Source organism: Mustelus asterias, chromosome 1 (genome assembly GCF_964213995.1).
Source record: "Mustelus asterias chromosome 1, sMusAst1.hap1.1, whole genome shotgun sequence".
Taxonomy (NCBI): Eukaryota; Metazoa; Chordata; class Chondrichthyes; order Carcharhiniformes; family Triakidae; genus Mustelus; species Mustelus asterias.
In genome coordinates this window covers 82,357,251-82,373,340 of record NC_135801.1, presented here as the reverse complement: position 1 = coordinate 82,373,340, position 16,090 = coordinate 82,357,251, and the positions used below count along the sequence as shown (strand labels likewise).

The 16,090-nt window shown below is 50.6% G+C and overlaps 1 protein-coding gene across 1 annotated transcript in view; it reads left to right on the top strand.

Annotated features, from left to right (window-relative positions):
• Positions 1-2,478: 2,478 nt before the first annotated feature.
• Positions 2,479-16,090, top strand: part of LOC144495738 (sodium-dependent organic anion transporter-like) — a 55,148-nt gene continuing 41,536 nt past the window's right edge. Inside the window, exon 1 of the mRNA XM_078216160.1 lies at positions 2,479-2,891. Coding sequence (XP_078072286.1) covers positions 2,524-2,891 — 368 coding nt within the window. The 5' untranslated portion in view covers positions 2,479-2,523. The remainder of the gene's footprint in view (positions 2,892-16,090) is intronic.

Sequence of the window (16,090 nt, the reverse complement as noted above, 5' to 3'; positions counted from 1 at the left end):
GGGGGAGGTGGAGGGGCGTGGGGAGGGGAGTGGGCAGGGTGGGGTGGGGAGCGGGGAGGGCGGTGGGGAGGGGGGAGGTGGAGGGGCGTGGGGAGGGGGGACAGGGAGGGGGGTGAAGAGGGTGGTGGGGAGGGGGGGTGGGGAGGTGGGAGGGGAGGGGGTGGTGAGGGTGGAGGGGAGGGGGAGGGGAGTGGGAGAGGGGGTGGGAAGAGGTGTGGGGAGGGGGGAGGAGGTGGGAGGGGGTAGGGGCTGGGGAGGGGGGGAGTGGGGAGGGTGTGGGGAGGGGGCTGGGGAGGGTGGTGAGGAGGGGAGATGGGGAGGGGGTGGGGAGGAGTGAGGGGGGTTGGGGTGGGTGGAGGGGGTGGGGAGGAGGGGGGCGGTGAGAGGGGGAGGGGGGAGAGGGGAGGGGTGAAGAGGGGGGAGGGGGTGGAAAAGGGGACGGGGTGGGGATGGGGGTGGAGAGGGAAGGGGGAGGGGAGGGAGGGGGGAGGGAGTGGGGTGGGGAGGGGTGAGGGGTTGGGGAGGGGGGCTGCGGAGTGGGGAAGGGGAGGGGGAATGGCGTGTGAGGGGGGTGGGGAAAGGGGAGGGGGGGAATGGCGTGGGAGGGGGTTGGGGAAGGGGGAGGGGGGAGGAGGGAGGAGGGGAGGGAGGGGGGAGGAGAGGGGAGGAGGGGGGAGGAGGGGGGAGGGGGGGAGGAGGGGGGACGGGGGAGGGGTGTGCGGAGGAGGGTGGGGGGGAGGAGGGGTTGGGGAGGGGGGTGAGGGGGGAGTGCGTGAGGAGGGGGGAGGGGGAAGGCAGAAGCGGGGAGGGGCAAGGGGGATGGGGGAGGGCAGAGGAGGGAGGGAGTGGGGGCAGAGGCGGGAGGAGGGGGAGGGGTGTGGGGGGAGGAGGGGGAGGGATGGGGCGGAGGGGAAGGGGAGGAGGAGGGAGGGGGGAGTAGGGGGAGGGAAGGGGTGAGGGGTGAGTGGGAGGGGGAGGGTTGGGGAGGGGGGAGGAGGGGATGGGGTGAGGACGGTCGAGTGGGGAGGGTGGTGGGAAGGGGGAGGAGGAGGGGGGTGGGAGGGGGTAGGTGGGATGTGGGAGTGGGTAGGGTGGTGGGGAGATGGGAGGAGGGGGGAGGTGGGTGGGGAGTGGGGGAAGGAGTTGAGGAGGGGTGTGGGGAGGAGAGGGGAGGGGGTTGGAGGTGGGGGGGAGGGGGTAGGGGGGGAGAGGGTAGGGGGTTGGCGGGGAGGGGGTGGGGAGGGGTTGTGGAATGGTTTGGGGAGGAGGGGGGGGGTTGGGAGGGGGAGGAAGGGTGAGGTGGGAGTGGGTGGGGGGTGGAGACGGGGAGGGGAGTGGAGGGAGGGGAGTGGGAAGGAGGGGGGTTGGGGAGGGGGAGGAAGGGGGAGGTGGGAGCGGGAGGGGAGTGGGGGGAGGGGACGGGGAGGGGGATGGGGGTGTGTGTGGTGGGGAGGGAGGAGGGGGGAGGAAGGTGGGGAGGGGTGTTGGGATGGGAGAGGGGGAGGGAGGAGGGGGGAGGAGGAGCGAGGGAGGGGGGATCAGGGAGGAGGGGGGAGAGGAAGAGGGGGGTGGAGAGGGGTGGAGGGGAGAGGGGGAGGGGTAGGAGAAGGGGGAGAGGGGCAAGGTTTAAATGAGATGTACAAGGCAGGTTTTTTACACAGAGAGTAGTGGGTGCCTGGAACTCGTTGCGGGGGGGGGGGAGGTATTGGAAACGGATACCGTAGTGACTTTTAAGGGGCGTCTTGACAAATACATGAATAGGATGGGAATAGAGGGATATGGTCCCCGGAACGGTAGGGGGTTTTAGTTCAGTAGGGCGCGGGGGGGGGGGGGGGGGGGGAGCATCAATGTCTGGTGAGGGGTGGGTTAATGAGATTCAGATTCATTGAAATGCATGTAAAGCAGGTTCACACCTGTTATGATGATGTCGCCGGCAAGGAGCGGGAAGATCCAAAATCACGATCTTGCTGGCGAGTTCTAAGACTTCCGGATCTTGAGCTCCCACCGGCATTCACATGGACAGCAAGCATGGGTCCAATATTGCCCCCTATAATTCTATGGTAATAGTACTTAAGTTAATTGCAACGGATTCACACCGGTAGGAAATGCAACCAGACAGTTGAATAGAAAACAGAAAATGCTGGAAAACTTCAGCAGGTCTGGCAGCATCTATGGAGAGAGAAATTGAGTGGATGCTTTGAGTCCAATCTGAGTCTTCTTCATAAAGTGCAGACAGTTGAATAGGTTTTATGGTTAGCATATTTGATACATGTCTATTTTCCCATTTGGTTTTCCCCTCTTTAATCAGGTGAAATCCCTTGGTTTAGAGGTAATCTGAAGTACAGTGTTTTAGTCCTCAAGGGGTTAATAGTATCATAACCATGTTAGACTTACTCTGTCCAATACCAGCAAACATTCCAGTCTTATGTAGAAACTCCCCCGGGGTGTTTCTATTCAAGTCTTAAATCCATTAGTTCACTCATTGCTACAGACAGTGCAAGTTGGATAGCTGTAACAATAAAAATGGGAAATTTCACAAACAGTCCAAAACTTCCCAGGAATAATATAAATAATGAAGAGCTGGATCAAAATAACGAGACTCTGGTGAACGTTGTGAGTGCGCTACTTTTTGCAACACTCTTTTTGGTCATGATTGCTATGGGCTGCACTGTTGACCTGAAGAAACTGTGGGCTCACCTGAAGAGACCTTGGGCACTAGTTGTGGGCATGGTTTGCCAGTTTGGGCTTATGCCACTCATTGCATTCACCCTTGCAATTTCCTTTGCGTTGAAACCTGCTTCAGCAATTGCTGTGCTTATTATGGGCTCATGTCCTGGTGGAACTATTTCAAATGTAATGAGCTACTGGACTGATGGGGACATGGATCTCAGGTAAATATCCACATGGTTTCACTTATCAAGTTATGTATGTTCTTTCCTTGTCTGCACATCCTTTCGGCACAACATTTACTGTGTAATTGTGGATTGAGAAATTCTATCTTTCTCTCTTTTCCCTGTTCTCTTTATGCAAAGTCAGAAACTTTGTTTCTTAATAATTCAAAATTGACCTGGGTTTATCTCAGGAGCTTTGAATTACTTATTTTTAAGCTTGTCCAACACTATATATGCTCGCTCCCTGTATCCTCGCAAACTTCACATTTAACTTGAGATCATTTTACAAATGAATGACTGTAGATCAAAGATCAGGGCTTAATATTGTAAACTGATGAGAAATATGGAGGAACATGACTATACTTCAAACGTGACCATTTCTGAGATGATTTTTTTTTCAAAACTTTCAAATTCATGTTAATTTATTTTGTCCTTCAAATGTTAAAAGATGGACACAACAAATGTTTAAAAATTTTCTGGTATTTCTTTGCTGCCTTTCGTTCATTGTGTTCAATATTCACTCAAAGTGAAACTCGATGTCATTTGACAAGATTTGCTGTGTCCTCGATTACTCCAGAAAGTTTCTAGTAACTCAATAATAGCCGGCCACTGGGTTGTTCAAATTCCTTCAGAAGGAGCCGAATTACCTACAAAACAATGAGAACAATTCTCTGTAAGTATCACATCGTGTACCTCCTGTGCCTCCCTGGCACTGGACACATTACCTCCTGCAAAGCATATTGGAACCTTATCTTTTTAATCCTCTGCCATTCTGGCAGAAAAGAACCTTCGGTCTCGCCTGTAATTGTTCCAGTGCAACATCAACGGATTTCTAATCCTCTATCCCGGCAAACTGCCGCCTCTTCAATTTCCCTTTGCAAACTAAAGTCGTTGAGTACATTATTCTCTCCCAGGTTTGTGCCCGTCACTCCTGCAATTCCACATTTGCATCTCTCAACCGAAGTTCCGGCCCGACCATTGCACTGAAGCACCCTTATTGAAAGTCACAAATGAACTTCTCTGTGACTGTGACTCTTGTGTATTATTGCTTTTCATCCTTCTCAATCTCGATTGCAGCCTTTGAAATGGTTGATCACATCGGGCTCCTCCTGTGCCTTTCTAGCACTATCTAGCACAGTGGTACAGGTTGGTTCCATTCATACCGACCCAAACCCGGAGAGAGCAAGTCCACAATAGTTTCAAACTAGCCTTGCTCTGGGGCAGCCGTCATGCACAGGCTGCCCTTTGGTGATATAATCGACAGGCAGAGGATTAGAAAGGTAAGGTTCCTGTCACAAACTCAGGACGGCCCAAAGCACTTTGCAGCTAATGAAGCATTTTTAAAGTGTAGTCACAGGGGTAATGAAGGAAAGGTGGTGGCAGTTAATGGGCGCACAGCAATCTCCCATAAACAGCATTGAAATAATGGGCTGTCGCACCAGGGTGTTGTATTTAGGGGACACTGCAAAGATGTGCTGGGGAAATCCCTCACTCCAGGATTTTCCAGTAAGGTTTGCATGGCAATTGCCCGATACGTACAAACTTCCCTTCAGGAATTGACTTGCACTCGGAATCATCAAATCTTCAGATGGTTCTGACTGTGTTACATCAATAGTTACTCAGAGAAAGCTGGAAGGATTAGAACACTTCCAGCTTCTGCAGAACTATTGTACAAACCCAGGGAGCTACCCCTACACTCCTGAACTTCCAGGGTACTCCCCCGTCCTACAACATTCCCTCCTCCATTCCCTCTAACACCATCTGCCAACTGCAACCCCCTCCCCCTACAGATCACCCCACCCATCCTAACTATCCCCTCCTGAGGTTCTCCCATGGAGGGACTCCTTCCTCCCCAAGGGGACCCTACCTGCCAGAGCCAGACTGCTGATCTCTCCTATAACCCCTCCACTCCGCCAGGTCCGACTCTCAACCTCACCCTCCCCAATACCTGACCCCACCAAACATCCCTCTTCCCATGGTCCCTCCTGACCCCAAAATCCAAAGCCTGATTCATGGCTCAATGACACGATAATCTGTTATACTGATATTGGCTGAGGGTTAAATACTGGCCAGGACACCCCAGAAGGATAAACGTACCCAGTCAAACATTATTAACTTAAAGCCTCAACTAAGAGAAATTTCAGACCATGAAAGGCACTTAGTCAGCTTTACCAGCCATAGACTGGGTCTGGAAATGAAATGTCCTCCCTCCTAGTTTTCAAACCTGTAAAATTATCTCAGGGTAGAATATGTCTACAGGTATATTATAGCAAAAATTACTCTTTTTAAGTTGACCAATACTTAAAATGCTAACTTAAGAATTCTAGGATATTGTTATCCATATGTGAACTCGTAAGGATAGAAGTGTGAGCCTACAACGCTTTTCTACTTACGAATATCGATTATAAAAATCAATTATAGATTACATTATAGTAATGGATACTATATCATAATAATTAAAGATAAACAATTTTTAAATCCACCTACAGGGATGGTGCAGGAGGGAGGGATTCAGATACCTGGACAATTGGGGCTCTTTCTGGGGTAGGTGGGACCTCTACAAATGGGATGGTCTACACCTGAACCAGAGGGGTACCAATATCCTTGGGGGGTGGGGGGGGGGGGGGAATTTGCTAATGCTCTTCGGGAGGGTTTAAACTAATTCAGCAGGGGGTTGGGAACCTGAATTGTAGCTCCAGTGTACAGGAGGTGAAGAGTAGGGAGGTCATGGATAAGGTTTCAGCGTCGCAGGAGTGTACTGGCAGGCAGGAAGGTGGTTTGAAGTGTGTAGACTTCAATGCCAGGAGCATCCGGAATAAGGTGGGTGAACTTGCAGCATGGGTTGGTACCTGGGACTTCAATGTTGTGGCCATCTCGGTGACATGGATAGAGCAGGGACAGGAATGGTTGTTGCAGGTTCCGGGGTTTAGATGTTTCAGTAAGTACAGGGAAGGCGGTAAAAGCGGCGGAGGTGTGGAATTGTTAGTCAAGGACAGGATTACGGTGGCAGAAAGGACGTTTGATGAGGACTCGTCTACTGAGGTAGTTTGGGCTGAGGTTAGAAGCAGGAAAGGAGAGGTCACCCTGTTGGGAGTTTTCTATAGGCCTCCGAAAAGTTCCAGAGATGTAGAGGAAAGGATTGCAAAGATGATTCTGGATAGGAGCGAAAGTAACAGGGTAGTTGTTATGGGGGACTTTAACTTTACAAATATTGACTGGAAAAGCTATAGTTCGAGTACTTTAGAGGGGTCAGTTTTTGTCCAATGTGTGCAGGAGGGTTTCCTGACTCAGTATGTAGATAGGCCAACAAGAGGTGAGGCCACATTGGATTTGGTACTGGGTAATGAACCAGACCAGGTGTTAGATTTTGAGGTAGGGGAGCACTTTGGTGATAGTGACCACAATTTGGTTATGTTTACTTTAGCGATGGAAAGGAATACCTATATACCGAAGGGCAAGAGTTATAGCTGGGGGAAAGGCAAATATGATGCGATCAGGAGAGATTTAGGATACATAGGTTGGGGAAGGAAACTGCAGGGGATGGACACAATTGAAATGTGGAGCTTGTTCAAGGAACAGCTACTGGGCATCCTTGATAAGTATGTACCTGTCAGGCAGGGAGGAAGTGGTCGAGCGAGGGAACTGTGGTTTACAAAAGACGTTGAATCTCTTGCGAAGAGGAAGAAGGAGACTTCTGTAAAGATGAGACGTGAAGGCTCAGTTAGGGCGCTTGAGAGTTACAAGTTAGCCAGGAAGGACCTAAAGAAAGAGTTAAGAAAAGCCAGGAGGGGACATGAGAAGTCTTTGGCAGGTAGGATCAAGGAAAACCCTAAAGCTTTCTATAGGTATGTCAGGAATAAAAGAATGACTAGCGTAAGATTAGGGCCAGTCAAGGACAGTAGTGGGAAGTTGTGAGTGGAGCCTGAAGAGATAGGAGAGGCGCTCAATGAATATTTTTCGTCAGTATTCACGCAGGAAAAAGACAATGTTGTTGAGGAGAATACTGAGATACCGGCTATTGGACTAGACGGGATTGAGGTTAATAAGGAGGAGGTGTTAGCAATTCTGGAAAGTGTGATTCTGGGCTGGATGGGATTTATCCCAGGATTCTCTGGGAGGCTAGGGAGGAGATTGCAGAGCCTTTGGCTTTGATCTTTAGATCATCATTGTCGACAGGAATAGTGCCAGAAGACTGGAGGATAGCAAATGTTGTCCCCTTGTTCAAGAAGGGAAGTAGAGACAACCCTGGTAATTATAGACCAGTGAGCCTTACTTCTGTTGTGGGCAAAGTTTTGGAAAGGATTATAAGAGATAGGATTTATAATCATCTAGAAAGAAATAATTTGATTAGGGATAGTCAACATGGTTTTGTGGAGGGTAGGTCGTGCGTCACAAACCTTATTGAGTTCTTTGAGAAGGTGACCAAAGAGGTGGATGAGGGTAAAGCAGTTGATGTGGTGTATATGGATTTCAGTAAAGCGTTTGATAAGGTTCCCCATGGTGAGCTATTGCAGAAGATATGGAGGCATGGGATTGAGGGTGATTTAGCGGTTTGGATCAGGAATTGGCTAGCTGTAAGAAGACAGAGGGTGATGGTTGATGGGAAATGTTCATCCTGGAGTTCAGTTACTAGTGGTGTATCGCAAGAATCTGTTTTGGGGCCACTGCTGTTTGTCGTTTTTATAAATGACCTTGATGAGGGTGAAGAAGGATGGGTTAGTAAATTTGCGGATGACACTAAAGTCGGTGGAGTTGTGGACAGTGCGGAAGGTTGGTGCAGGTTACAGAGGGACATAGATAAGCTGCAGTGCTGGGCTGAGAGGTGGCAAATGGAGTTCAATGCGGAAAAGTGTGAGGTGATTCACTTTGGAAGGAGTAACAGGATTACAGAGTACTGGGCTAATGGTAAGATACTTGGTAGTGTGGATGAACAGAGAGATCTCAGTGTCCATGTGCATAGATCCCTGAAAGTTGGCACACAGGTTGATAGGGTTGTTAAGAAGGCGTACGGAGTGTTAGCTTTTATTGGTAGAGGGATTGAGTTTCGGAGCCAGGAGGTCATGTTGCAGCTGTACAAAACTCTGGTGCGGCCGCACTTGGAGTATTGCGTACAGTTCTGGTCACCGCACTATAGGAAGGATGTGGATGCATTGGAAAGGGTGCAGAGGAGATTTACTAGGATGTTGCCTGGTATGGTGGGAAGGTCTTATGAGGAAAGGCTGAGGGACTTGAGGTTGTTTTTGTTAGAGAGAAGGTTAAGAGGTGACTTAATAGAGGCATACAAGATGATCAGAGGATTAGATAGGGTGGATAGTGAGAGCCCTTTTCCTTGGATGGTGATAGCTAGCACAAGGGGACATAGCTTTAAATTGAGGGGTGATAGATATAGGACAGATGTCAGAGGTAGGTTCTTCACTCAGAGTGTGGTAAGGGCGTGGAATGCCCTGCCTGCAGCAGTAGTGGACTCGCCAACATTAAGGGCATTTAAATGGTTATTGGATAAACATATGGATGATATTGGAATAGTGTAGATGAGAGGGGCTTTAGATTGGTTTCACTGGTCGGTGCAACATTGAGGGCCGAAGGGCCTGTACTGCGCTGTAATATTCTATGTTCTATATTAAGAAACAATTTGGATATTCAAACAAATATTGATTTGTAGAAGAGTATACTCACAATCCAGTATAATTTCTTAATAGTATGGAGTGGCTTTATCTCAACCCTTAAGGGGAGTTAATGGTAAACTTGACCCCTTGTGTGCTAAGGAGGGCTGACCTATTTTGTTTTTCTGTATTTGTGTTTTTTTAAAATCATGGACCCTGCTCCTGTTGCTGTCACAAAACAAGTTGCCATTGTTCATTATATTCTACAAAAACAATGATTAAAATACATCTTCTAAATCTTTTTTTGAATTGTTTAATGGGAACCCTTGCAGATCATTTGTTTGCTGCCTGCCTTCTAACAGGTGTTTGGCTTTCTCCCAACTGAAAGGCACACAAAGTTCCTTTCTGAGTTCCTGTGCAGTAAGTGCATTGACTAACCTTTTGGCACGGGTTCAAATGCTACATAATGGGGCCGATGTTACCAAATTGGGACGAAGCCGCGCTCCAGCGCCCCCATGCGCCTTTTTTGGCGTGGGTCTAGTGGGCGGGGCCTAGCGTATTTACATCTGTCGGAGCGCTGACCTGCGCAGTTCGGAGCCGACAGCACAGCGCGCACAGGCACGAAAGTCAAAGGCAGCGCTGACAGCAGTGGGGATGAAAGGAATCCCCTTTGGAGGATAATGTCCAAGGACATTAGGGGATTCCTTTCATCCCCTGTGCTGCCTTAGACTTTCCCTGGTGGGGGTGGAGGGGGGTGTCTGATGGGGATGATGCGACGTCTGTGCCCTTGGGGGGGGGGGGGGAAGGAGTGGGTGGGTGACGTGTCAGCCCCTGGGGCAGGGGGGGGGGGGGGGAGATATCCCTCCTCCGGTGGGGTGGAGGGATTGGTCCAAGACTGCCTGCTGCATCCCCCCCCCCCTCCCGCCAGGGGCTGACGTCACTCACCTGCTCCATCGCCCCCCCCCCCCTCCCACCCCAGGGAAAGACAGAGCAAGGCCAGGAAGGTGCAGGAGGCTGTCGAAGGACTGCAGGTCGGAAGGATGGTGGAGGGAGACCAGCAATCGAGGTAGATCGGGGGTGTGCCCCGCCGAGGGGGGGACTGCCACCATGGGTAGGACGCAGGTGGTCCCCCAGGACTGGCAGTGCCACGCGGCGCCTGGGCTTCTGGAGCTCACTGCAGAGGCATCGGTGTCCCATGGAGTGACCCAGGGGACAAAAGGGGCACCCAGGGAGGAGGAAGGGCGCGAGCCCACGCCGGGGCATTCCAGCCAGGAGACCGTGGCTACGGCAACACCCTCCGACTCCCCCCTTCCCGACACTGGGGCATCTCAGGGGCAGCGGGATGAAGAGGGTTCCATGGTAACACCCCAGACACCTGGAAGCCAGTCAGGGCCCTCAGGGTCCATGGCCTCTAGGGGACGGCCACCATGCGCATCACAGGCCACGGGGCGTGGTCGGCAGCTGGCCCCCTCCCCCTCCACCGTACATTCTGGGGAGTCACTGAGGTGTAGTGTGAGGCAGCGTGAGGTTCGGAGGTCGTAGTTGCACTGGGATGGCACGGGAGAAGGGCTGCACTAGTTGGGAAGGACTGGAAGCCGCAGTGTTCCCTTTTCACAGGTTTCCGTGTTTCACCAGCTTACCTTTACTGGAATTAAATGTATTCCCTCCGCAACCACCTGCGAATAGGTTGTCTCGAATAGCATCCCTGCCCCATTGACGGTCACCCAATGGATGCCTCATGGTGATATCAGTTGGGGTGGGCCCTCAATGTGGTGTCACTGAGCAAAGGAGGCAAAGGAAGCCATTGGTCTCTCATACCCCATGGGCGATGACCTCCCGTCCCCCAACCCACCCGCCCCGGGGCCCTGTATGGGGGTTTCGGATACCTTACCCACTAGACCGGCGTGGGCCCGGGTGCCACCGTGCATGTGGATCTCAGGCAGGAGTCAGACTGGTTTGCACCAGGGCATCATCCGAATAGTGCCTAGCGTGTCGTCATCACCCTCCTGCCTGGCAGATATATCGCGAGCACAGGGTACCCAGGCCTACCGCTCCGGTGTGACAATGCGTGGGATAACTGGAAGGCACATTCCGGTGTTGGGGGTGGTGGGGGGGAATGGATCCCACTATCACCAGACACTAGCCACTGAACCGCATGGTGATCAGAGCCTGTCTCGCTGCCCTCGCACGCCTCCGCTGCGCTGCCAGCCCTGCACCGCCTGGCAGGTGTTCCATGGCGCCCTCAGCCTCCTCTTCCTCCGCCTCCTCTTCCTCCGCCTCTTCTTCCTCCTCCAGGAGGTCACCTCGCTGCTGAGCCAGATTGTGCAGGGCACAGCACACCACCACTATGCGCGAGGTGACCAGGGGGCTGTACTGGAGGGCCCCTCCGACTCGGTCCAGGCACCGGAACCGCAACTTTAGGAGCCCAAAGCACCTCCACTGTCCCGCGGGTGGCTACATGGGCCTCATTATAGCGGGTTTCCGCCTCCGTCACAGGCCTCCGCACAGGCGTCATCAGCCATGTGCGGAGCGGGTAACCCTTATCACCCAGTAGCCATCCCCACAGCCTGGGCTCCTCCTCAAATACCTGAGGGATGTCGGACATCCTTACGATGTAGCTATCATGCCCACTATCTGGATGTCTGGGGCAGAGGTGCATGATGGTCATGTTGTGGTCACAGACGATTTGCACATTCAGGGAGTGGAACCACTTCCTATTGATGAATCGTTGTGGATCCTGTAGGGGGGCCCTGAGGGCGACCTGGGTGCAGTCGACTGCCCCGCAATTGCCACGAACCCCGCAGCCCGGGCTTCCTGATGGGCATGGTCCAAGTCGAATTTGATAAACCGCCCAGCTCAGGCATACAGGGCCTCGGTGACCTGCTTGACACACGTGTGGACTGCAGACTGGGAGATGCCACAGACATCTCCGCTTGGGCTCTGGAAAGAGCCGGTGGCGTAAAAGTTCAGGGCTGCCGTCAATCCGACAGCCATTGAGAGTGGGTGCCCCCCCCGCCCCTCGGCGCCAGGTCCTGCAGCAGGTCACATAGGTGTCGCACAGTCTCCTTTCGGAGTCTGAGACGTCGGCGGCATATGGTGTCCGACATCTCCTCGAAGGAGACTCGTGCACGGAAGTGCCGGGGTCTCTGCTCCCTCCTGCGAAGCCCCCGCCCTGGGAGAATGTCGGCCACCTCCTGCCTCTGATGGTCGTCTCCCTCCAGCCCTGTAGGTGGTACGGCCCGGGCCTCCTGGGCCCGCAGTTCTTCCTCCAGTTCCTCCTCCTCGGCTCCAGCAGCAACCAGTAGTACAGCCACATTGATTGGTTGCATTCCAAACGCCATCTTGCCACTCTGAAAGGGGGAGGGGGATGGGGGGGGGGGGGGCGGGGAGGAGCAGATGTTGGAGTCATTGACAGCCACAGCCCCCCCATTACCCTCAATCCCCCCAGCCCCAGGCTGCACACAGCCACAGTCCCTGGTTGCTTTGGCAGGCTGCTGCAGTGCTATGTGCACTCAGTGCACATCTTCAGCCTTCAGCCTGCAGTGAGCTGTGGTGCTAGGACCCAGCTGCACTGCAGGGCTCAGTGTTGTGCAGAGCAGCAGCCCCCCTCCCCGCCCCCCCCACACAGTCCCTGAGACGCCACCCACCCGGGACAGCAGAATGGCTGCGACTTCCAACGCACGTAAGTACCACGGAGCCTCCGATCGCAATGCGCCTACCTCCTCTCACACCCTCGCTGTGGAGGCGCCTGCTCCCGACTTTTATTTCGCAGGTCGGTAATTGCGTGGGCGCAGATTGGGGCGGAGGATGGTAAAGTGGGAAACTTCGGTAAAGTTGGGCGCGGGCTTCATTATGCCGATTTAAATGCATGCAAATGCATTTAAATCGGCCCGCCGGTCGATCCTGGCGCGCGCCGGATCGGCACCCGGGTCGGCCGTTTGTAAAGGCGTGATTGGCCTTGGGTCGGGTCTGGACCGTGTTTTAGGCCCGACGCCCAACTTTGCCACGATTTCGCGCCCAAAATTTTGGTAAAATCGGGCCCAATGTGATGTAATCTTTACTTTATTAAGTTAACTAACACCTCAATTTCTTCATTAAATGTGTCACTACCTTTACAGGGCAAGATCCCATTCAACTGAGTCTCTGCCCCGTTTTTGATCTTTCCATGTTCCAGTGGAACTGGAGATGGACACTTCTTATGTCCCAATCCTTCTGTGCAAACCTCATTGAAACAAAGGATAGGATATCACCCACTGGAATTCCACTACCACCTTCACCTTCAAAGCACAATTCTCTTGAGAAACAGCAGGCTCATAACTAGAATTGCTTTGAAAATGGTAACAGATTTCTGCCCAAAGTACATAATGTTCCTGAGCCTGTCACGGGTCAATTCATGGAATGCCTACATCTGATTGAGTTAATCCCTAATGCACATTTAATTCACTTAAATATTTTTCTGATGTTCTTGGCATTTAGTAGTTAACATCCTTGGAGTATTAGCCATGTTAGGTGCTGTACAGAGATCCTACGTACCAGTTATCGGTTACTGCACTAGTGGACCACTGACCTTAACTTCCTCACTAATATATATGGCATTCATTTCATAGAATCCCTACAGTGCAAAAGGAGGCCATTCAGCCCATCAAATCTGCACCAACCACAATCCCATCTATCCTCACGACTCCATGCATTTACTTTACCTTGTCCCCCTGACACTAAGGGGCAATTTAGCATGGCCAATCCACCTAACCAGCACATCTTTGGACTGTGGGAGGAAACTGGAGCACCCGAAGGAAACCCACGCAGACACAGGGAGAATGTGCAAACTCCACACAGACAGTGACCCAAGCCAGGAATTGAACCCAGGTCCCTGGTGCTGTGAGGCAGCAATGCTAACCACTGTGCCACCGTGCCGCCCAAGAATGAATCACATTTAAATTCCACCAGCTGCTATGATGGGATTTGAACCAACACTAACCTGGATATCTGGATTACTAGTCCAGTGACACTACCACTATGCCAACATCTTCCCACGAGCTTTGCATTGGCCAGGAATTGAACCCAGGCCTCCCGCATAACTGGCGGGATTCATGTGATTCATGGCATGAAGTCTTTAAAGGTGGATTGTGATGCTTTGATAAATCATGCATGTTTCAAGGACAGGGCAGCCAATAGTGTTTATCACTTTAATAATGGTAATGGTTGCACAGTGATGATGTTACAGCACAAGTGATCTGGTGACCTGAAGTCAAATCCCACAGCAGCTGGGGAATTTAAATTTAGTTAATCAAATCTGGATTAAAAGAGTAGTATTAGTAATCGTAACCATGAAACTATTGGGTTTGTTGTAAAAACCCATCTGTTTCACTTGTTTCCTTTAGGTGAGGGATTCATCTGTCTATATCTAGTCTGGCCTATGCAACTCCAGACCAACAGTAATCTGGTTGACTTGAACTTGTCCTCCGAAGTAATCCATAGAATCCCTACAGTGCAGAAGGAGACCATTTGGCCCACTGCGTCTGCATCGACTCTCCGAAAGAGCATCTTATACATGTTCTGATCGTGGCGCCCTTTAAAGATGGTGTCCAGAAATCTGTGCAGTTAGGTTTTGATGGTGTATTGAGCACAGGGGGCATGGGGTGATGGGGTTATGGTGCATAGGGTTATGGGGATAAGGCCTGGGTGGGATTGTGGTTGGTGCAGACTCGATGGGCCGAATGGCCTTCTTCTGCATGGTAGGATTCTATGATTCGCTTCAGATGCAATATGCTTCTAATTTGCTTTGATGTCAGGGCTAATTTAGATGTTAAGCTCAACTTCCTGGAATCCTGGAAGTTAAACTCAACTTCCGGAATCTTTCTTTCTTTTTGCAGAAACAGTGACTATATTAACTTGCATGCGCACTGTATTCAAATAATTGGAAATAGTAGAGGAAGTGAGTAAATGTCAGCACGCATACACGTTAAATCATGATTGCTTCGACCAAAAGTAATAGTAAAACTAAGAAGCTGCTCATTGACCACAACAAAATACACTCACTGTTTCTGCGAAAAGAAAAATTCCAGAAAGTTGAGTTTAACGTGTCTAATAAGTAGATGTGTTATTTGGAATGTAGATAGTAATTGGAAGATAATAGATCCTTCCTAATCCCTGTTTCTCTCCCAATATTTTCAGAATATGAAGGAAATGATTATAGTTGTAAACTAAATACAATTTGACAAACAATAATTAGTGGACCTGAAAATTGTAATTTTCAATGTCCTGTTCACCTGGTGCATCATAAACATCCCTTAAGTGTTCAGAGGAGGCGCATCTAAGTTAGCCCTGACTTCAAAGCAAATTAGAAGACCTCTCCATATTGCATCTGGAGTACTTGAGCAGCAACACATCTGGTTCAATTATTATAATCCCTAAAGAGACTGATAGCCAAAGAAGAAATTAAACTTCCAGTTAATAGCTAAAAGGATAAAGCAAGATTTCATGATTTAAGATGTCTAACAGAAGACTAAAGATATTATTGACTAAACATTATCTTTGTAGGGGGCATATACTTTGAACTGCAGAACAAAATTCCCTACTTTTATTTTTGGCACAACTGAAAAAACCGAACTTCACAGCTTTAGCTCCACAGTCCTTTGACATACAATTCTCCTGAAACTAGTCCAAAGTGATTCTTAGCTTCTGAGGTTTTATTTATTTATTTATATATATAAGGGCGGCACGGTAGCGCAGTGGTTAGCACTGCTGCTTCACAGCTCCAGGGTCCCGGGTTCGATCCCCGGCTCGGGTCACTGTCTGTGTGGAGTTTGCACATTCTCCTCGTGTCTGCGTGGGTTTCCTCCGGGTGCTCCGGTTTCCTCCCACAGTCCAAAGATGTGCGGGTTAGGTTGATTGGCCAGGTTAAAAATTGTCCCTTCGAATCCTAAGATGCGTAGGTTAGAGGGATTAGCGGGTAAATATGTGGGGGTAGGGTCTGGGTGGGATTGTGGTCGGTGCAGACTCGATGGGCCGAATGGCCTCCTTCTGCACTGTAGGGTTTCTATGTTTCTATGATTTCTGTTTTACCCTCTTTCTCAGCCTGATTTCAACTCCATAACTGTCCTTCATGGATGACAGTTTTGATGGATATCCCCTTCTAACACAAGCTAGGTGAATCTTCCAGCCTCCTTTTAACATCTCAAAAATTTGGTCTTTTCAATCTGAGTGTGGTCTTCCATCCACATTCTGGTGCAGTGAACCATAGAGATTTTTGGCCTCTAGTTGTTCTCTCTCTCTCTCTCTCCTGGATGCTGGCAGACTAACTGTGTTTGTGAGTTTTCAGGGGTATCCTAGAAACCCTTCACTTCTCAAAGCTCGTTTCCATGGCCACATAAATCATTTGGACCTTGTATCCAGGTAGAAATACTGATTAGTTATCCTTGAGAGCTGAAATCTCTTTCATCTTTGAACTAAATAGACATTTTAAAGCACAACTGTTTCCAACCCAACATTCTCAATACTTATCTGAAAGTTTGGAGGCTCATGGTGTATCCAATGTTAGCATATTGGCTGCCCGCATTGAGTCCACATATAAACACCTTGCACCTTCTTTTCAGT